The 22,962-nt window shown below is 48.5% G+C and overlaps 1 protein-coding gene and 1 long non-coding RNA gene across 2 annotated transcripts; one reads left to right on the top strand and one right to left on the bottom strand.

The window, feature by feature from the left end:
* Window positions 1-3,614: 3,614 nt before the first annotated feature.
* LOC121141748 lies at window positions 3,615-4,531 on the bottom strand. The gene is made up of 2 exons (XR_005878687.1): window positions 4,428-4,531; window positions 3,615-4,001 (listed from the first exon to the last, which is right to left on the bottom strand). It is a non-coding gene; the product is annotated as an uncharacterized LOC121141748 (long non-coding RNA).
* Window positions 4,532-7,396: 2,865 nt separating this feature from the next.
* Window positions 7,397-18,939, top strand: Mis18a (MIS18 kinetochore protein A). The gene is made up of 6 exons (XM_040750356.1): window positions 7,397-7,483; window positions 7,865-8,252; window positions 10,644-10,710; window positions 14,825-14,947; window positions 17,751-17,847; window positions 18,520-18,939. The coding sequence occupies exons 1-6, from the start codon at window positions 7,397-7,399 to the stop codon at window positions 18,598-18,600; spliced, it is 843 nt and encodes a 280-aa protein (XP_040606290.1). The 3' UTR covers window positions 18,601-18,939.
* The last annotated feature ends 4,023 nt before the right edge of the window (window positions 18,940-22,962 follow it).

Consider the following 22,962-nt stretch of genomic DNA (forward strand, 5'->3'; position numbering starts at 1 on the left):
GTAAGGGGTGATGGAGGTAAGGGGTGATGGAGGTGAGGAATTATGAGGTAAGGGGTGATGGAGGTAAGGGATGATGGAGGTAAGGGATGATGGAGGTAAGGGATGATGGAGGTGAGGGGTGATGGAGGTGAGGGGTGATGGAGGTGAGGGGTGATGGAGGTAAGGAATTATGGAGGTAAGGGTGATGGAGGTTAGGAGAGATGGAGGTAAGGGATGATGGAGGTGAGGGATGATGGAGGTGAGGGGTGATGGAGGTGAGGGGTGATGGAGGTAAGGGATGATGGAGGTTAGGGATGATGGAGGTTAGGAGAGATGGAGGTAAGGGGTGATGGAGGTAAGGGGTGATGTAGGTAAGGGATGATGGAGGTTAGGGATGATGGAGGTTAGGAGAGATGGAGGTAAGGATGATGGAGGTAAGGGCGATGGAGTAAGGGTGATGGAGGTAAGGGGTGATGGAGGTAAGGGGTGATGGAGGTAAGGGTGATGGAGGTAAGGGATGATGGAGGTAAGGGGTGATGGAGGTAAGGGGTGATGGAGGTAAGGGGTGATGGAGGTAAGGAGTGATAGAGGTAAGGGGTGATAGAGATAAGAATGATGGAGGTAAGGGATGATGGAGGTAAGAATGATGGAGGTAAGGGTGATGGAGGTGAGGGGTGATGGAGGTGAGGGGTGATGGAGGTGAGGGGTGATGGAGGTAAGGGATGATGGAGGTAAGGGGTGATGGAGGTAAGGGGTGATGGAGGTTAGGAGAGATGGAGGTAAGGAGTGATAGAGGTAAGGGATGATGGAGGTAAGGGATGATGGAGGTAAGGAGTGATGGAGTGATGAGTGGCCTGTGCATGTGTGGTCCAGTTTTGTGGTTCTTAGAGGCACACAGTGACATTAGTATGCTTTAAGGGTGGACTTTTCCACTCTCTGACATGAAAACATCATCCTCTGTGCAGGGACAAGTCAGGGCAGTGTGCCAGCTCACCCAAGACAGACGAGAGGAGCCTCTAAGCAACAACTTGGGCAGCTGTTAGCACACATCAGAGGAGTTACCTAAGCCATGGGAGGCTGTTGCTCAGCTGTGTGCCCTCTAGAGCTGATGGCAAAAGCAGGTGACCGAAAGCAAAGGAAGCCCAGAGTTTATTCGGTGCTTCCCTCAGGGTTGAGGTTCTGGGAAGAGGTAGGAAGCTTCCTGGCCTTCTCCATGCACACCCCCCAGCACCTCCTGCACCCCCTGGATAGGGTCTCGGGGTTCTAGAGCACAGGGGCAAGCCATTGAATCACTAGGTTCTGGTGGCGTGTCTCAGTATCTAAGGTGATGTGTAGCCTTCCCTCCCTAGAGGTTAAAGTGTGGGCCGAGTTCCTGTTCTTGTTAACTTGTGACTAGACCCTCTCACAATCTCGAGTCTCCTCCATGAATCACCTCTCCAGCATGAAAGTCCAGGTATAGATCAAGGAAATTGGTGTGTCACTCCATTCACCCAGACACACAGACATTCCAAGTGAGACCCATATATATATGATCAGTCACAAAAGGCAGCCCAGTACAAACCCTGTGATCTCTAGCTTGTTTTGTCAACAATTTGCAAGAAGCAATCTCTCTCTTTGTTCCTAGGTAGTATTATAGAGATACTGAGTAACTCATTTTCCCACAGTGGCGAGCCCTTGGATATGAGCTGTCCTTGTGACTTGTTTTGGCTTTGAGTAATTGATACAGCAGCTAAGACATTGTATTGACCTGGGATGTGACTCAAACACAGAGCAAAATACAGGGCATCTACAAGGCCTTGGGTTCATGCAATTCCCAGCACTGAGAAAACAAAACACCACACAAACACGTCGAGCAAGTTCCAGGCCAAGGTCTTTACACAGCAGCGCTTAGCCTTTGGGTCAAAACCCCCTTGGGGGTTACAAATCGGATATTTACATTATGATTCATAACTAACAAAACTACAGTTACGAAGTAGCAACAAAATAACTTTACGGCTGGGGCTCACCACAGCATGAGGAGCTGTATTGAAGGGTTGTAGCATTGAGAAGGTTGAGAGCCGCTGTCTCACAGGTCTGACACAGTCACTCTCCTGCAGCACTAGCAGGAGGGGCTGGCCTCTGGGGTGAACCAAGGACAAATTTTAGTCAGGAGCCAGGCAAACCCCAGCAGCATGAATGGCTGTTCTTTTGTGTATGGTAATATGTCTCCTCTGTCTCTGTCTCTATCTCTGTCTCCCTCCCCTACTCTGTGTGTGTGTGTGTGTGCCATCCCCCTGGCTTTCCCCTGACCCAGAGCTCACCATAGGCTAGTCTGGCTGGCCAGTGAGCCCCAGGGTGTCTATGTCTGCCTCCCCAGTGCTAAGATTACAGGCATGCACCATTCATCACATCTGGTTACTTTCTGACATGGGCTCTGGGACTTGAACCAAGGGCCTCATGTTTGCGAGGCAGGCAGCAATGTGCCGTTGGGGCCATCTCCACAGCCCACATGGCTATGATTTCTTACGCAGCCTGGGGTAGCTGGCGAATGCCCATGTTCCTGTTCCTTTACACCTTCAGGTGATTCAGTCCCTTTATTTTGATCTACTCTAGTAAGTTTCTGCTGAATTTTTAACTCAATCCTATACTCGTCTTAACATCTCTGGGTGCTTTGTAAAAATATGTAAGACAAAGACCATGATTTACTTATTGTCAGAATTTACTGATAATATCAATCAGATTAAACATGTTCCATAAAATGTAAAAAGGGCAGCCGGGCGTTGGTGGCGCACACTTTTAATCCCAGCACTCAGGAGGCAGAGACAGGTGGATCTTTGTGAGTTCGAGGCCAGCCTGGTCTACAGAGTGAGTTCCAGGACAGCCTCCAAAGCCACAGAGAAACCTTGTCTTGAAAAACCAAAAAAAAAAAAAAATTAAAAAGGGCTTTAATAAAAGGCTGTAACTGAGCCGGGCGTTGGTGGCACACGCCTTTAATCCCAGCACTCGGGAGGCAGAGGCAGGTGGATCTCTGTGAGTCGAAGCCAGCCTGGTCTACAGAGCGAGTTCCAGGACAGCCTCCAAAGCCACAGAGAAACCCTGTCTCAAAAAACAAAAAAAACAAAACAAAACAAAAAAAGGCTGTAACTGTCAACCATTCTAAGTTGTTTACACATAAAAAAATATTAAGCTAAATCCCCAATCAAGCAGGGTTTTTTAAAAAAATATATGTAATTGTGGAGTGGCACATATCCTACTAATGAGTCCTCATGTAATAACTGAAACATATAGATAAGACATAACGAAACAGCTATTCAGAGGCACCAGAGAGGGACAGAAAGCGACAGAAACAAAAGGAGAACACCACCGAGAGAAGGGACAGCGCGGTGAGATCGTCTTTACAGATGCCTTTGTTGGGTCCATGCCACAGCCGCCCCAACGCAAGCCAGTGTGAGCTCACGCAGAAAGCAAAGTTTAATTGGTCTTAGTGGCGGGGCTTGGCATAGACGGGTATTTAAATGGGCACGGGGTAGAGGAGTCTTAGTTATTCCCCCATCTGTTTATATTGTTCAAGGCGTTTATAGCTCAGTGCTGGAAACAGAACCTGCCTACCATACTCCAGGCTCTACGTTCAAATCAGTAGGCGAAGCCTGGGGGAAAACAGTATTTGCCTCATTTAATAAGAATGTCCAAATTGTTAATTACTAATTGAATAACAACATAAAACAACATTGTTTACATAGAGAAAAATAATCACAAGAAACCTCCAGGTATACATCTCAAGTCACAGACAAGCAGTGATGATCATGTTTGTCTGTGTGTGTGCACTGAGGGACACATCACTCTGTGATGCTCTTGTTAAATGTGTGACCCTGGTAATTCTGACTAAGACAGAATTAGGAAAAGCTAAATCAAGGGTGTCCAACAAAATGGCTTCCTGGTCTCCTTCAGAAGAGGCCAGGGGAAGGCAAGGAAGTGCCAGAGACTGGTACAGATGAAAGACACAGACGTCTCACAGCATTCTGGATTGGCCGTTAGTGGAGAACCTGAGGAAATCCAGAAAAACTTATATTTAGTTAATGAATAGCATTTTCCAATGCTAATATCTTGATTTTTATGAAGCTGGAAGCTCTTGGCTCTATTTAAAATCATTCTGTAAGGAATATAACTTAAAAGCCACCTTTGTGTGACTGGAAGTAAATGGATGCCTGAGCAGCCTTTTGTGTTTGGGAAACAGCTCCACTGGTAAAGTGTTGCTTGCCTTGCAAACACAAGGGGCCTGAGTTCGACCCCCAGAGCCCACGAGCAGTTAGTGTTGCTTAGTTGTTGTTTTCAATAAACATGGGTTATGAGGATCAAATCGGTTCCTCATTCCTGAATGGCAAGCATTTTACTGACTGAGCCATTTCCCCAGTCCCAAGAAATGACTCTTTGTGAGTTCCGTTCATCTCTGAGATAACAACGAAACTTACATTAACAAATGCCTCCAAGACCTTGACTGCTAGCATCGTTGCTTTCCAGTTAAAGTCGTAATGGAGATGCGGGTGATGACGCTGTTCTTTCTAGCTGTTTCTGTGGGGGAAGGGAGCAGCTTTCCTAGAAGGGGAGGGGTATGCTCCATAGTTAACAGTCCAGGCTCTCATAAATCTCTGTCAGTGGTCTCAGCTGTTGCTCATGAACCCTGTGGACCTCAGCCTTTGCATCGTTAGAACAAGATGCATCAGTGAAGACATGTAGGTTTCTCAGCTCCGCTGTATCATGTATGGGTTTACTGAGAACCCCATGTTCTCCTGTATCATGTATGGGTTTACTGAGAACCCCATGTTCTCCTGTATCATGTATGGGTTTACTGAGAACCCCATGTTCTCCTGTATCATGTATGGGTTTACTGAGAACCCCATGTTCTCCTGTATCATGTATGGGTTTACTGAGAACCCCATGTTCTCCTGTATCATATATGGGTTTACTGAGAACCCCATGTTCTCCTGTATCATGTATGGGTTTACTGAGAACCCCATGTTCTCCTGTATCATGTATGGGTTTACTGAGAACCCCATGTTCTCCTGTATCATGTATGGGTTTACTGAGAACCCCATGTTCTCCTGTATCATGTATGGGTTTACTGAGAACCCCATGTTCTCCTGTATCATGTATGGGTTTATTGAGAACCCCATGTTCTCCTGTATCATGTATGGGTTTACTGAAAACCTCATGCTCTCCCTACTTGTTTGAACTTTCTCGGAGAACCAAGGATCAGTTGAGAACTAGGAAATTGTGATTCCACTCATCAAATAGAGGAGAGAAGAAACACTATTTAAAGAACATCCTGCCAAGCCGGGCAGTGGTGGTGCACGCCTTTAATCCCAGCACTTGGGAGGCGAGGCAGGCGGATCTCTGTGAGTTCAAGGCCAGCCTGGTCTATAGAGTGGGTTCCAGGACAACCAGGACTGTTAAACACAGAGAAACCCTGTCTCAAAAAACAAACAAACAAACAAGCATGTTTTGAACTTAGTTTCTCGGTTTCTAGCTGTCCCCAGGAGAAGATGGGGCCAAACATTGGTGAGACACATTCCTGAGTTTCATCTGCAACACAGATAGATATAAATGTCACCCCACCCCCTGCTCCGGCTTACCCTAGACTGAGTTGTATCGACTCAGAAGAGTTCTTTATGGTGACAGAAGGTCCTTGGGGGCTGAGGGCACAATGTGCCATTCTCCTGGTGCCAGCTGGTGGGGGAAGGCAGCCTTGGGTACCGTTTGGATCCCCTCCTCCCACCCACATCTAAACGTCTTAGAACGCGGCTGCAATGAAACCTGCCTGCTAGAGAAGTCAGCCACCCGCCTCCGGGACCTGCAATCACATCTTATTGTCATTCAGGTGTGCAAGCGCTGACGTGCATGCAATTAAAGCCTGTCTGGTTGTAATCAGCAGTTATTAATTTCTCATTCTCCTCAGCTGCCAACGCACTTGTGAGCACCCACAAGGCAGGTGAGACGGCTCAGAGGTTAAAGGTGCTCAGCAGTTCAAACCCCGGGAAGACAAGAAGGGACTCCAGGCTGTCCTCTGACCTCTGACATTTGCATGTCCCCCTTAAATGAGTGTGAGTAAAAACCAGTCCACAGTTCTTCCAGCAAAATGGTCAAGGCCTCAGCCACTCATTTCTTCTCGAACTTTCTTCTCTTTCTTTCCGGGCTATCTTTCCTTCCCTTCCCCTCCCACTCCATCGAGTTCTAGAGTGTTTGGCAATGACTGCTATTTCCTGCCTCCACCAGGGATCTTGGAACTCTGAAGGAAAATTCCTGGAAAGAGACAGAGGCCACAAAGGTCAACTGGGGGACCAGAACGTCAGTGACTGCAGAGGTGGGGATGCTGGGAAGTTCAGAGCCCCATTACCTGGGTTACATGGTCATTTATTGCCCTCCTCTGGGTGAGGCCACTTCCTTGAGACTTAGGTAAATACTTGCTATATAAGAGCAGATCCCCAGCCTCCAGTCCAAATGCTAAGGGTCTGGCCGGATAGCATTGGAGGTCTACAGCAGAGGGTTCCCATTGCCTAGCTGTAACTGCCTTCCTGATAGACCTGCCAGTGTATTTGAAAAGTTGGTTGGTTTATTCTCCCTTCTCTTTGTTCTATTACCTTAATGTTAAGTCTCAGGAAGTGCATATATCCAGAAATGACAGGTCTTGGCCCACCCCACGATGGACCACAGAAGGATTTCGGACAGTTAAATAAAAGCCAGCATTCCTCAGGAACTTGTGAGACAGGTTCCAGAAGTAGCTATCCCCGTGCCTCTCTGGCAGAAGAGACATACGGCTCTCCATTGACACATATGTCTGTGGTCGCATATCAAAGCCCATGCTGGCCTCCAGTCCCTGTTCAAAAGTACCCATCATGCACTTCAAACCCCCAACTCTAACTTCCTGGCCCTTCCCACTGGCTCCTCTACCCCAAATTCCCAGGCCTGGTCCAGCTCCCAGGCTTCCTCCTCCCGGATACCCACATGTTCTCACTGTATTGGCAACCCCCCTCCACTTGCCTCTGTCTCCATGTCTCCACTATTCTCTCTTGCTATTCTCCCTTCTCTGGCAGATACCCTGGGCCAGGTCCCATCTGCCACTTTCTCTCTCTGCTCTGAACTCTCCCAGATGCCTTTGGATATTTTCTCTTTCTTATCTACAATGAAAACCTTCATCTTTGATGGTCAAATGGGCCATTTTGGCAGTTTCTTTTTTTGGGGGGATTCTAGACAGGGTTTCTCTGTATTGCTTTGGAGGCTGTCCTGGAACTTGTTCTGTAGACCAGGCTGGCCTCGAACTCAGAGATCCGCCTGCCTCTGCCGGTCCCGAGTGCTGGGATGAAAGGCGTGCACCACCAATGCCCGGCTTTTGGCAGTTTCTTTACCATGACTCTTCACATACAGTTAAAACCTCACCAAACTGATGCTGCGTTGGAGCGGGATATCTGTGTCCCTGGCTGTGGCCACTCGCATTTGCCTCCATAATAAACTCTCCCTTAGCCACTTTGAGGTGAGTGAGAGCTGTGTTTCTTGCTCAACAACAAGATGCATTCTCCGAGAATGAAGGATGCTATGCTGCGACAGCCTGCTATATATAAAGTATTGACCATAGGATTTGGCTAGAGACACTAAAATAGGAAGTAATTTTTTGTTCCTGTGTTTGTTTGCTTGCTTGTTTGGTTTTGTTTTTCCAGACAGGGTTTCTCAGTGTAGACCCAGCTGGCCTCGAACTCATGAGACCCGCCCGCGCTGGCATTAAGGGCGTGCACCACCACCTCCCAGCTCTGCTAACCCAGCAGCAGGGGCGTGACCATCCGTGACCAGGGCGGGGAAGGGCCTGGAGAGACGCGAGGACGACGAGCATGCGCATTAGCAGCTGCCGGGCCCTCAGGCCCCACCCCCTCGAGCGGAGCCCCGCCCCTGGGGTCCTGGCGCGTGCGCGGCCGTGCTCTTCCCGTGGGGCTCCGCGGCGCGGCAGATTCGTACGTCGCTGCCGGCGGCTCCCCGCGATGCCGGCCTGCTTCTCGCTGGTGTAGCCGCGGGCGGCAGGCGGAGCGACTCCTCGCCGCCGGCCGGGGGAAGCGGCTCTCGGAAGACTCAGCGGAAGCGGGCGAGCATGTCGGGCGCGGACGCGTCGGGGGCGGAGCGGTGCGAGCCGAGGGCGGCGGCGGCGGGGGAGAACCCGCTCGTGTTCCTGTGCGCGCGCTGCCGCCGGCCGCTGGGCGACTCGCTGACCTGGGTGGCGGGCCAGGAGGACAACAACTGCATCCTTCTGCGCTGTCAGTGCGGGCTGGGCCCCGGGTTCCCGGGGAGGGGCCCCGGGCAGACGGGGCGGGGAGGGGAGGGAGGAGGGCGACACCCGCGTCCCTGGCGTCGGTGAAGCGTCGTCGCGGACGCCACTCACAGACGGGCCAGCCGCTTCCCGCAGGGCAGTGTGACGAGACCCCCAGATCCCATGGGCTCCGCCAAGCCGGGGCCCTTCCAGGGCCGTCCATCCGCCCGCAGAGCTCAAGATCCCATTGTTCTTTTCCACCGGGCGGGTCTCCACGGTGTGGATGTGCCGCGTTTTCCTTATCCGCTCGTCGGCCGAGGGGCCTGCAGGTTGATTCCAGATTCTGGCTTTTATATGGGTAACGCTGCTACGAATATACTTGAGCAAATGTCCTTGTGGCGGGAGGGTGCATCCTTTGGGTACGTGCCCAAGACTGGTATTGCTGGGTCCAGAGGTAGATTGATTCCCAGTATTCCGAGGATGCCCATCTTGCTTTCTGTACGTAATAATACTGTTGTTAGGTTTTAAAGCGTAACCGGCACGAACTAGATGAGCTTATTTATCCCCACATTGGCCATCCTTTTTTCTTTGTCCTTTATAGTAGGCAGTAATTCCACCCCTTTGCACAATTCGACAAATGCAGGAGGATGTAAAAGTGTTTTCTAACAGATTAATTTTTAGGCTGGGCGGTGCTGGCCCACACCTTGGATCCCAGCACTCGGGAGGCAGAGGCAGGCGAATCTCAGTGTGTTCAAGGGCAGCCTGGTTTACAAATCGGACAGCCAGAGCTGCTGCTACACAGAGAAACGCTGTCTTGAACCTCCTCCCCAGATTAATTTTTAGACTAAATTCTGTTAATATTAATTAACTTTCAGATTAATTTCTATTTCCTCTTGCCCGAGTTGGAGTGTTTTATTTAGCTTTATTCACGTTTATGACATTTACCAATTAAATTTTTTTTCCTGCTTTGAAATGGGGATCTTGTCGTTTCCCAGCATGGCTTTGAACTAATGATCGTACCTCAGCTTTCCAAATAGTGAGCGTTACAGGTGTGTAGCCCTGCACCTGACTCAACACTAGTGAGCGTTACAGGTGTGTACCCCTGTACATGGCTCAACAATTACATTAATTTATAGCCGCAACATGGCGATGTAAGTTAATATATTTATGAACTCATTTCTCACTCCCGTAGTTTTATTGGCATATTAAAAGATGGGGGACTGGAGAGATGACTGTGGTCCAGAGCACCTGCCGAGGACCAGGCACTGACGGGCTGACTCAGCACGGGCTGGCTTGCTACTGTTGCTGACTCCACTCACAGGGGAGCTGATGCCATCACACATGCACTTGCTGCATGTACATACATGCAGGCAAAACACTCAAAAATAAATTAACTAAACTAAAAAATTCACTCCTGTCTTTTCAGTCCCTAAGGAAATGTTAAGTTTGGGTGCTGGAAATTTTCTTTTTATATTTTTATTTTTTGGTTTTTCAAGACAGGGTTTCTCTGTATTGTTTTGGAGGTGGAACTCGCTCTGTAGACCAGGCTGGCCTTGAACTCACAGAGATCTGCCTGCCTCTGCCTCCCGAGTGCTGGGATTAAAGGCATGTGCCACCATGTGTTGCCTAAGTGTAGACTGAAGACCAGGAAATAAGGGGGGGGGGGTCTATGTATGAGTGAAAGCCAGCAGAGGAGTGGCAGAGCCTGCTCTACCACAGCTGTATTACCATAGCAGCTGTCCAGGCGAGAGGTGGGGCTGATGTTTCAGGGCTTGAGTAAGACTTGAGGACAGCTTGCGTGGCGTGATACCCAGAGCTGTAAAAGCCAAGATAAACTCTTGGAACAGATCTCACCTTCTAGTCTAATGTGGGCCTGGGGATTACTAAGGCGCGTGTGGATGGGGGTGAGATGGAGAGGTTGCCTTGGCCATTTTACTAAATGACAGAATGTTTTGTACTGCTTCTCTGGTCCAGCTGCCGAGGACCCAAGCGCAACATGTGTGGTGGCTGGGGACCGCTCTGTTACTTTTAGAGAGAGGTGCTCTGTTGGGTCTGGGGTACAGGGATGCCCGTCTTCCTTAGTCTGGACCCCAGGCCCACTCTGCCTGGTCGTTGTTCCTTGTAGTTTGTAGCTTGTGAGTCTCACAGTCGCTGGTAATTTGTTCGTTTTACTACTAGTTTTCAGAGAAGGGTGTGAAGTAACTCTTACCCCACCTTTTCCCAGAAGGCCCCTGCACCTTTAGTGTTGGACTTGTATACCCCGCCCCCCCAAGGCTTTGGGCTCCTTTTGTTTCCCTAGTCCTCTGAGTTCTGAAATAAAGGTTACAGCTGAGTTAAAAGTTCAGTCTTCAGGTGTATTGCAGCTAGCACACTAAGAAAGACTGCCGCTCTCTTCCAGGCGTCTCCTCTAACGTGTCTGTGGATAAAGAGCAGAAGCTGTCCAAGTGCAGAGATGAAGACGGGTGGTAAGTAAAGGCGTTTCTGTGACACCAGGTCAGGGAGACTTCGAGATTGCCTGTGATGCAGCTCTTCATGGGGATTGGACGCATGTAAAAAGTAAAAACCCATTATACGGTGGGGTAGCCCCTTTAGATGGGAGAGTGGAAGTTTCTAAGTTTCTAAAGGTGTAGCTAGCCCTGATCTTAGGGTTAGGGTTTGATGCTGAAGAAAGTGGAATGTAAATGTAGAGCTGACCTATCTTGAAATCTCGAAGTCTGAGGTGCCCGTGGCAGTGCTGCCTGTCTCTTCCGTGTCCTGGCACAGATAGGAAATTCTCACACAGAATCTCCGTCGGTGGCCGCCTGGGTGCAGACAGGCCATCTGTGGCCACAGACAACCAGTCCCAACCACAGACACAGCAGTCCTAGGGCCCTAGGTGGGTGTGTGTCTTCTGGTCTTCTCCCTCCTCTCAGAAAGCCACCAGGATTTGGGCGTGGGGCTCCACCATGGTGGCTTGTCCAGTCTTAGTCACCTGCAGGAGACCCCGTTCTGAAGGCTGCACACTCTCACTTGACGCGCTCGGGAAGACCACATTCAAACGATGCCCAGAGGAGAGAGGGCTCATGTGAGCTCTTGTACGCTGTTGTGGTTGAGTGAGAATTTAGATTATCCTTTATTAGTCTATCCTAGGAGTCCACAGCTCAGGATTTTCTAAATCCTTTTCTTGATTAACAATCTTGATAATGTGTTGTAGCCTCCTAATTGTTATGCAGCTTCACTCTTGGTAGTGTAGGTGAGGTTTTCTACTTGGGATCTGAGGCCACGAGAGGGCATTGGATCCCATACTGGCTCTTCCGTCAGCTTGACATAAGCCCAAGTCATCTGACAGGAGGGACCCTCAGTTACAGGGCTGAGGCCACGAGAGGGCATTGGATCCCATACTGGCTCTTCCGTCAGCTTGACATAAGCTAACGTCATATGACAGGAGGGACCCTCAGTTACAGGGCATGGTGGTGGTGGCGGCGCACGCCTTTACTCCCAGCACTCAGGAGGCAGAGGCAGGCAGATTCCCTGTGAATTCAAGGCCAGCCTGGTCTACAGAGCGAGTTCCAGGACACCCAGGTCTACACAGAGACACCCCCTTGTAATTTAAGAAAAGCAGCATGTGAGATAAAGACGCCGTGTGACAGGGTTCAAGCAGAGGGTTTTTTTTTAATTAGGGAAAGGTATCATAAAAAGGGAGAAGGGAAAGGGGGAGACTGGCCTCCAGAGACAGGAGCAGCCAGAGAGAGGAAAGAGGGGGAGAGAGATAGGAATGGGGGGGAGAGATGGGGGAACAGAGAGAGAGGGAGAGAAAGAAGGATGGGAGGTGGGCGGGACCTTTTCAAAGGGAACACAGTAAATGAGCCCAGGTGGTGCTCTTAGTGGCTGAAGCTGAAGGCGCATCCCGTCAGAGCCCCAAGGACAGATGCCTGGATACTAACACCTGTCTTGACATCTGAAGCAACTTCTCCCTCCAGGTTCCTGTCCTGTTTGAGTTACTATCCTGACTTTAGGTATGGAAGTATACACCAGGTACACCGTTTCCTACCTCGGTTGCTTTGGTCATGGATCCAGCAATAGAAACCCTAACTAAGACAGATAGATCCCCTTGAAGTTGGACTTATAGGTAGAACCTAACTCAGGTCCTCTGCAAGAGTATATACTCTTAACCACTGACCCATCTCCCCAACACATACGTACCTACATACATACATACTTAAGTACATACGTGAAATCTGTAGCAGTAGTATCTAATAAAAGTCCATGACTGCGGTACCTATCGGGACTGTACTTGTCTTATAGAATGGTACTTTAGACGCACTAATTTGGCAAGGCTTTGGGGAGACACTGGATTGGAAGACCATTTTAAAGATGTGAGTGGGCACGGAGAGCCCACTGGACAGGAGCTGAGAAGACTGGAGGAGCAGTTATGTACAGATGATGGAAATTAAGGGAAACGGTGCGAGTCACCTGGATAGACAGGTCTCTAGTGGATAGTCAAGTGTGTGTCAAAATACAGTGTAGGGACAAGACGGTAGCGGGTGCAGCAAAGGAGACTTACTTGACAGAGGGACAGAGGGCAGGGAGTAAGAGATAAGCCCAGGAGATGGAGGATGAGGAAGACCCTGGGAAGGGATCAAGGGAAAGTCCTGGGTGTGGTGGTCAGGGAGTGGCAACAACAGACCGCCCCTGGACTGAGAGGAGACAGGGAAAATGGCAGTCTCTGAAGGCACAAGGGAAACCCTCTGTTAGGAAGAGTGTTTAATTTTAAGTTTATTATTTATTCTTTGTGTTTATTTATTACTGGTGTTTTGCCAGCATGTCTGTGTGAGGGTGTTGGATGCCCAGGACTAGAGTTACAGACAGTTGTGTGCTGCCATGTGGGTGCTGGGACTCGAACCTGGGTCCTCTGAAAGGGCAACAAGAGCTGTTTACTGCTGAGCCACCTCTCCAGCCCCTGAGGTGTTTCATTTTAATTGGGCATGTTAGTTAGGTGAGCCAAAGGGGACTTCTGATTGCTGGACTTCAGTACTTTGATATCTGGACCTTGGTGGTCAGTCAGCCTCAGGAGGAGAAAGTGGCCAGATAAGGGAACAGACCATGGTGGCAGCTTCAGGGATGCAGTCTAACGGTTTCTAACGAGGCAGAGGGAATGGGGAGAAGGACAAGGCCTGCTTGAGCCATGCCTGCCACACTGGAGGTGGCCAGAGTCCCTTCACTGGGTGTGGTGACACACCTGTAATCCAGCATTGGAAGGCTGGAGGCAGAAGGATTAGGAGTTCAGGACTGTTCATAACATGGAGACATAGCAAGTTTAAGGCTAGCCTGGGTACATGAGAGCCTGTGTCAAGAGGGAAAACTCTGGAGGTGTATTTAACTTTAATAGGGCAGAGCTGCTCGGGGATAGAAGGACAAGCCTAGGTAGCGCTGCCGGGACAGCAGCCCAGCCTTTGCAGCCGCCTTTTCTCTAGCACAGTGGTGTGCGCCTCAGCCCGACAAGGTCACCTGCCGCTGACCTTTCCACACGCCTCTCCTCGCTCTGGAGAACTTGTCTCCAACTGGCTCCTCTGTGTAGCCCTGACATGGGACGTGCTCTGTAGACCAGGCTGTCTCAGATTCACAGAGCCACCACTCCTGGCCTGGACTGGCCTTGTGTCTTGTGTCTGTGTTTCGGGGAGCAGATCATTGGGTTCTCTGTGTCTGACATACGGTGCAGAGTTGTGCTTACAGCAGACGCCTGGCTGCCTTCCTACCTAGAGCTGAAGACCCTAGGTGACGGGCTGAGACTGTAAAGGGTGTGCAGACTCTTAGTCTGTCTTAACTCCAGATCAAGACTGCACATCCTGGACAACCCTGCTTTGGTGTTTTGTTTATGCTCTTCCTTGTCATCTGTTGTCCCAAGTAGTGTGGCCTAGAGCTGACTGTTTGCATTTCTCCTGCAGTCATCTTATCGTGTGTGTGTGTGTGTGTGTGTGTGTGTGTGTGTGTGTGTGTGTGTGTGTGCATGCATGTGTGTATATGTATAATGTATGTATGTATGTATGTATGTATGTATATATTATGTATGTATGTATGTATGACTTAACAGTCAGAATGAAGCTGGCTGTAGTGGTGCATGCTTGCCACCCCAGCATTTGCCATGGGCAGATGGGGGAGGATGATGACTGACAAGAGTCTGAAGTTGGGGTGGGCTACATAGTGAGACCCTGTCTCCAAAAAAAAAACTAAACGAAAAGTAAAGAAAACCCCAAAACCAAAACCCCACCATCAACAACACACACACAAAAGGAAAACAACAGGAAGATAGCGCCTTTCCACATGAAGCAGCTGGGGCTAATGGAGGTTAATTTTCATCTGCTGCAGTCCTGTGTGTGTGTGTGTGTGTGTGTGTGTGTGTGTGTGTGTGTGTGTATGTGTGTGTGTGTAGGTCGGGGACAACTCTCCTTTTCCTATGGGTCCTGGGGATCGAGTCAGCCGTCACACTTGGCAGCAAGCACCTTTACCCACTGGGCTGTCTTGCCAGCCCTCAGCTTGTGGACGTTAGCAATCGCGAGCATTGCTGCTCTCTCCCTAAGTGGTGTTGTGCTTTTATTGCAGCATTCTTGAGACTCTGTCTTGTACAGGCTGCTCCCTCAGCCTTGGCTATGTGTACAGATGCACTCCCAGGCGCCTAGACTACAAGAGAGACCTGTTCTGCCTCAGCGTTGAAGCCATTGAAAGGTAGGCTTATAGCTAAGTGGCTGCCTCATGACTGATGTCTCAGTCAGCTTTGCAAAAATTGGTATGAGAACAGCAGTGCTTAATCAACTCTGTTGGGTCCAAATATTTTTTTGAGTAGCAATTTCTGACAGTAAAGCCAATGAGTCACCCTTTGTGTATAATTCATTTGGTATTGGGAAGGTCAGACACTAAGTTATAGGAGAAAATGTGAGACATTTTTTAAAAGTAAAAACTGACTGAGTTTTTTGATTTTGGGTTTTTGAGACAAGGTTTCTCTGTGTGGCCCTGGCTGCCCTTGAACTCTGTCTGTAGACCAGGCTGGCCTTGGACTCTGAGATCTCCTGTCCCTGCCTCCCAAGTGCTGGGATTACAGGTGTGCGCCACCGCTAGTTTCAGTGCTGGCTTCAAAGTCGCAGTCCTCCTTCTGCCTCCCGGATGCTGCGGTCACGTGCATAATTACGCCTAGCAGATGCTGTTAAGCACTTGTGTGGACCAGCGTGCACCGTGCACACTCCCTGTCCCCGTCATAACCTCTCAGAACAGCGCTTCCCAGCCTCCCTAATGCCGTGACCTTTAACACAGTTCCTCATGGTGTGGTGACCCCGACCATAGCATTATTTCATTGCTGCTTCATAACTGCATTTTTGCTAAGGTTATGAATTATAATGTGAATACCTGATGTGCAACCCCTGTAAAAGGGTCTTTCGGCCACAAGGGTCAGGACCCACAGTGAGAGCAGCTGCCTTAGTTGATCATGAGCAAGGGCTGGGATGTCGCTCGGTGCCGTATGCACAGAACCCTTGGTTCAGAGCCCAGCCCGGTGGGGACTGAGGGTGGTGGTGCACACTGTGGTCTCTGCGCTTGGCGGGTGGAGGCAGGAGGATCGGGTATTGAAACTGTGTAGAGCTGACCTTGGAGCCTTGAGACTCAGAATCCCCTCTGACTCCCCAGAAGAATCTCACAAAGTATTGGCATTTCAGATTGGTTAAGAAAGCAGTCCCTTTGGTATTCTAGTAAATTTAGTTATGTACTGTAATAAAGAATTGTATGATTTTTTTTTGTTTTGTTTTCTGTTTTTTCAAAAATGCAAGGAAATGTCTGTATTCTGCAAGATTTCTTAAAAGCATTAGGAAACAATGTGAATTGGGTGCCATATGCCCCTAATTTCAGATCATCTTTAATTGAAATGTTTTAGTACCATGGATTGATCATATTGACATCACACATGGATTGATCATATTGACATCATACATGGATTGATCATATTGACATCATACATGGATTGATCATATTGACATCACACATGGATTGATCATATTGACATCATACATGGATTGATCATATTGACATCATACATGGATTGATCATATTGACATCATACATGGATTGATCATATTGACATCATACATGGATTGATCATATTGACATCATACATGGATTGATCATATTGACATCACACATGGATTGATCATATTGACATCACACATGGATTGATCATATTGACATCACACATGGATTGATCATATTGACATCATACATGGATTGATCATATTGACATCATACATGGATTGATCATATTGACATCATACATGGATTGATCATATTGACATCATACATGGATTGATCATATTGACATCATACATGGATTGATCATATTGACATCATACATGCATTGATCATATTGATATCATACATGGATTGATCATATTGACATCATACATGGATTGATCATATTGATATCATACATGGATTGATCATATTGATTTCATACAATGGATTGATCATATTGATTTCATACAATGGATTGATCATATTGATATCATACAATGGATTGATCATATTGATATCATACATGGATTGATCATATTGACATCATACATGGATTGATCATATGGATATCATACATGGATTGATCATATGGATATCATACATGGATTGATCATATTGATTTCATACATGGATTGATCATATTGATATCATACATGGATTGATCATATTGATATTCACCTCCTCACCTCAACTTCTCCCAGTGTCATCGTCCCACCTGTTCCCTCCAGAACTTGCAGGCCTCTTTCTTTTGTAATTTAAATAACCCGTCAGGTCCAATTTGCGTTGCCTCTATACTCCTGTGTGTGTGTCCACTAGTGCGCAGTCCCCTGCCAGGACACCATGTGTGCCACCAGGACTTTGAGGATCCAGTCAGTCAAGGGGAAGCCTGAGGCAGCTGGCCACACTGCACCTCAGCCAGGAGGCAGATGAGTTCCCAGCTCTCTATACTCTTCTCAGGTGCTTTTCAGATTGACCTGGAGTCAGGGAGGCTTGTGAACTGTCATGTGGGTGCTGGGAACCGAACTCAGCTCCTACAGGAGCAGCAAGTATTGGTCCTCAACTACTTACAACCATAAGTAGTTCACCCCGAGGTTGTCCAACCCTTGGTAATTATTAGTACTTAATAAAAGTCACACTTGGAAGTACCCTGTTCCTGGGAAGTCAGGGAAAGCAAGCTGTGGGGCCTTAGGGTTGCTCTGTTTGCCCTCGGCCCTGACCTGTGATGTCACTCTGCTGCCTGCCCGCCCAAAGAGGAGGGCTTCTTGCAGCAGTGAAATATTTATGACGGAAAGTGAATGCAGGGCCGCCCGGACAGCGCCTTTAGTGAGGGTGAGGTTACGTGGAACAGTGTCACCAGGTGTCCACGAGCCGAGTGCTCTTCATACGGGGCGTGGAGTATGGACTCAGAGGGCGTTGTTAGCTGCTGTGACGGTGCTGGTTCCTTCTCATGCGTGAACTCTGTACTGCATCTCAGTTACACCTTAGGATCCTCTGAAAAGCAAATCGTGCCAGAAGACAAGGAGCTTTTCAATCTTGAAAGCAGAGTTGAGATAGAGAAGTCTATAAAGCAGGTGAGTTTACTCTCAATTTATGTCCCCTCCGCGCCACCCTGAGATGTCACACGCTTTGCTTTTAGCACTTGGCAGTGAGAAAGTGCTCGTCGTGCATTAGGGAGTGGATCTGTGAGCTGACGCTGTGTCAGCGGAACACTGAACACATTCCATGCCGAGATCTAAACACTACCCATGCTAAGCCAGCAATGTCGCCTTGAGCAAAGCAGTACTGAAATTGTTTAACGCTCTGTCTCGGGGTCTGTGTGCTTGGCCTGCATGTATGCGTGTGCACCATGTGCTTGCTTGGTGGAGGTTGGAAGAGCCTCCAGTCAGGTCTCAGGGATATGAACCAAGGTGGTCAGGGTCAGCAGCAACTAACTTTGCCTGCTAAGCCATCCTGTGGCCTTACTAGGATTGGCTTGCCTGGTATTTGACTCATTGCTGAATGCTAATGTTTCTTGAGGATGGTGAGTTCCTTGTAGCTGTAGATTGTGGGTTGTGTTGTGACTAAAGCCTAATAAGATTATGAGTACATCTTATTCAAGTTAGAGTCACTCCTCTACAGAGTTTTGTTAGGCCTAACATCTTTACGTCATGCAAAACATTCAAAATGGCAGGAATTATTTAATCATTAACCTATGAGTAATTACTCACCCTCACACTGTTTTTTCATGCCTTTCCATCCGGAAGATGGAAGATGTCCTGAAGGCCTTGGAAATGAAGCTGTGGGAGGTGGAGTCCAAGCTGTCCTTTGCAGGCCGCTGCAGCTGACGGTGTTCCGTACACCCCCCCCTTGGTCCCAAAGTGTGGTCACACTCTGTCTTTGAGGGGAAGAGGTCACTGTTTCTTAATTGTGTGAGTTCTTATTTTCATAAAAAAAAAACTGGGGTGATTTTTCTGTTAAATTCATTGTATGTGTGCATTTGTCTATTTTTTTTAAAACTGTCACTTTAATACTTTGTATATTTATGAATGAGCAGTAAGAAAATCACTCATCTCGGATAAGATTTTAGTGGGATGTATTAGATTTGGACTTTTTATAATGTAAAACTTCTATAAGGAACATGTATTATTTTTATAATAAGGAAGAGAATAAAGATTTTAAAAGTGCTTGAAGGTTCATTTGTTTGTTTACAAACTAAATTGATATTTAAATGAGATAAAAAATTCTGCGGTCCTGAAATCCACATACTCACTGAGCATGTACTGTGGTCTGCTCAGCCCAGAAGCCCTTTCTAGGTACAGATGAGACTTGTCACAGCACCCTGTGGGACCGACTCAGTCAATTCCCTGTCAGTTCTGAAGCATTCTGAAAATGCTAGAGTTACAGCAAGTGAGCTGTGGGTGTGCCCCTAGTGACTGGAAGGCTTCGGGGGGGGGGGGGGCATTTCAGTTCCAGCTATGGCAGATTGTATGCACTCCACCTTTAGTTTTTTTTTTTTAAAGATTTATTTATTATGTATATAGTGTTCTGCCTGCAGGTGAGAAGAGGGCGCCAGGTCTCATTACAGATGGTTGTGAGCCACCATGTGGGTGCTGAGAGTTGAACTCAGAACCTCTGGAAGAGCAGTCAGTGCTCTTAACCTCTGAGCCATCTCTCCAGTCCTCACCTTTAGTTTTTTTAATTTGACAGTGGACCACAGACACCTGTGGTGTGCAGGAGTTGGCGTCTGAAATGTTCGGAAACACCTGAGCCGCTGGGTAAACCACCAGCAGCTTGAAGTTGGGCAGAGAGGGGTTGCGAGTATTACACTGGAGAAATACAAACAAAACACAGGGTTCCCTCTTCCCAGCTGCTTCCTAGCAATGTAGTCTGTTTCAATCTTGCTCCATCCCGTTTAACTTAGCATTGAGAAAAAAATAATTCAACATATGAAAGACCATTCTTAACATCTCATTTGTTAAGGAAAAAATGAAAGTCTTACAACCATAGGATTATAACATTATAACTGCATTCTTATTCTTCCTGAATAAGAAAACTGGTCAGCATCTGTGTAAACAGGCAGAGGAAGTACCTGCCATCACTGCTGAACTGGTGATGGAGCAGGAATTTATACTTCATCTAACCATACTTGTGGGTGTTCAGTCTTTGTAGTGTGGTGCCCTTTTTCCTGTGTGTGTGTGTGTGGAGGCTGGAGATTGGTGTCAGGTGTCTTCTCTCTCTACCTTATTTTTTGAGATAGGATCTTAACTGGAGCTTGATAACTTGGCAAAGCTAGCTGGCAGTGCTCTCCAGGGAACCCTCTGTCTCTGTTTCTGCTCTGGGGCTTTCAGGAATCTGAGTTTTTTCTACCATGTGGACGCTCACGCTCATGATCCTACTTAGGTCGTGGGGCCTGAAGACTTTACCTATTGGGCACCTTGTCAGCCCCGCCGCCCTGTGCTGCTCTGTGTGCATCTGGCTGAGCTGGTGTTCGTAGGTGTGCTGCGTCTCACCCGCCCCTCTGAGACCCTGGGACACCCTCTTGGGGACTGCAGATGGCCCAGCAGTGGTGGTTGTCATCCCTCAGTTAGTCACGGGCCTCACTGCCTTGATGATGTGCTCTAGACTTGGGGGAACTGCTCCTTCGAGACTTGAGATGCCTCCAACCCCTTCTGAGAACCGGAAGTGTCAGAGCCTGGACTGAATGGAGGCAATGCATGACTTTTTAAGATGAGCAGTTTTTATCCTGTTTATTCGTTCATCAGTTTCGGTGCGGGTCCCCAGCTCACTTGGCACACTAGTGACCGTGATGAGGGCCATCAGAGTCTCAGGCAAGTCTGTGATAAGGATAAGTGACACCATCTGCAAAAGCTAGCCCTAGAAGACGGTTGTCCAAGTTCCCCTCGTGTTTTAGGATTAACATACAAGAATAAAACAGAACACCCCCGAATGAAGTGATAGCATAGGGCTTAGCATATAATGTTAACTGTGAGTAGGAATTCAGGGGGAAATTACCCAACTCAACTCATTTACATGTGTAATTACCCACCTGTGATCATTCTTCTGTTGTGTCTATTCCTTCTCCCACACAAGCTAAAAATACCTTGTATTAAAAATTGGTTTTTTCTAGTTGAATACAGTGAATTCTTAGAATTGGAGGTAAAAATATGATTTGAAACAGGACTCTGATCACAGAGTCTGTGTGCCAAGTGAGTGAGAAGCCCAGCGGACAGGCCTCGTAAGCGATCTGCAGACTCGGGAGGGAATCTGAGGTACATAGACCCAAGCACCCTGATCACAGAGTCTGTGTGCCAAGTGAGTGAGAAGCCCAGCGGACAGGCCTTGTACGCGATCTGCAGACATGCAGACTCGGGAGGGAATCTGAGGTACATAGACCCAAGCATCATGCTGCTCCCAGTGCCGGGAGAACCAGCTGTAGCTTTGTTCATGTAGGACCCACAGGGGCACAGACACGTGCCACCCGGAAGTGTTGCCCCCCTCATAGGCGTGCTCCCGTGTTAGGGGATGGACTCTGCCCCCCCCACAAGGATTCTCTGGAGAAGGGTGACCTCAGATCTCGGGGTTTGCAGGAGGAAGTGGTCCCAGGTCTCAGCATTGTCAAGGAATTGTACCACCCCACAACCTTGCCTGGGTTGGGAGGACAGGAGCCTAAGGGGAACAGCATCCAGGATCATGCAAGCCCCAGAGTCAAGAGACCCACGTGGAGCTGTGCTGGGCATCCCACATGGCAGGGACCTCCCTCAGAGTCCTGTAGCCACCCAGGGTGTCCATGTCCATCGCGGAGGCTTCAGAAACACAGACGACGGCAACGTGTGTCCCTGAGACTCTGATGGCCGTCATGACGGTCACCAGTGTGCCAGGTGAGCTGGGGACCCGCACCGTCCACTTTGTCTCCTCCACGTACGGTAGGTTAGTGTCGCTTAGGCGGAACGAGATTTTTTATTTTTATTTCCTGAATCAGACCACAAGGGGCCGCATTTCACCACATAAATATTCACCATGTCTGGCTACTCACTGGCACCACACAGGGACAAACTGAGTCGCTGCTGGGGCCTCTTCCAACTAACCTGGCGCATCGGAAGCTTCTCAGGTAAACAGCACAGCCAGGGCTCCCCCAGCCCCTTCACACACACCCCCCATCAGATTACTAAGTTTCTCATCTCATCCCTAAAGCTGTTTCCTCCTACGTTCCCGCAAGCAGTCTCCGTGAGACTCAGATTGCACCAGAGAAGTTAATTATGGTTTCTCTTTCACTCGCTTCCTATGTTTCCATGACTCAGGTTCATCTCTAAACCCCCTCCCCGAAGGCTGCCTCCCCGATACCCGTGCCTGCCGGCTCCATTTGGAGTTGCCAACTGAGGGGTGTCAGGTTTTGTGGAGATACACTTCTGATCACCCCACCAAGATGCCTGACTCACAAGGGACTTCTCAAGAGTTCTCCCCATTTGTCTCCGTGTCACTAGTTTCTCTGGAGGACTTAGGGAACGGCACTGTTAATGGACCAAGGCATCCAAAGCACCTTCAGGGAGTCCATTTTCCAAAACGTAAGTCCATGAAGGCAGTTGGAGCTGACCCCCTCTCTCCACAGCTTCCGTAGCTGTGAATTCAAAGAAGCACAGAGCAGAAATTACAGGGGTGCTAGGGAGATGGCTCAGCTGGAAAGGTGCTTGGCTGGCAAGCATGAGCATCTGAGTTCGATCCCTAGGACCGCCTGGCATGGTTGTGAGTGCCTGTGATCCTAGCACTGGGGAGGTAGAGACAGGATCTCCAGGACTCAGTGGGCAGCTAATCTAGCCTAATGGGTGAGCCTCGGGTCCCAGTGAGATCCTGTCTTAATATAAAAGCAAAGACAATGGCTTTCGAGGAACAACATCCAAGGTTGAACTCTGGCCTTCATAGGTTCCTGTACATGTACATGTGCATGTGTGCCCTTCGGGGGGGGGGTGCACATACACACACGCACACGAACACACACTGTCCACTTCCCACAAATACTTGAGAAAAGTTTTATCTGTACTGAATATCTGTAGATTCCTTTTCGTTATTAGTTCTAAATAATAGCATATAACACTATTTGCATTGCATTTACATTGTGTTAGGAATCAAAAGTAACTGAGAAGTGATTTAAAGCGTGGGAAGATGTGGTTCGATCGTGTGCAAAATACAATGCCATTTTGTAGCAGGGACCC

Source organism: Mesocricetus auratus, unplaced genomic scaffold (genome assembly GCF_017639785.1).
Source record: "Mesocricetus auratus isolate SY011 unplaced genomic scaffold, BCM_Maur_2.0 Super-Scaffold_100008, whole genome shotgun sequence".
NCBI lineage: Eukaryota > Metazoa > Chordata > Mammalia > Rodentia > Cricetidae > Mesocricetus > Mesocricetus auratus.

Excerpts from the sequence above, each read along its gene's own strand:
- Mis18a (XM_040750356.1), top strand. The coding sequence starts at position 7,397 with ATGCTGCGTTGGAGCGGGATATCTGTGTCCCTGGCTGTGGCCACTCGC. Across the intron at positions 10,711-14,824 it reads TGCAGAGATGAAGACGGGTG|CATTCTTGAGACTCTGTCTT; the intron begins GTAAGTAAAGGC and ends CTTTTATTGCAG. Across the intron at positions 17,848-18,519 it reads TAGAGAAGTCTATAAAGCAG|ATGGAAGATGTCCTGAAGGC; the intron begins GTGAGTTTACTC and ends TCCATCCGGAAG.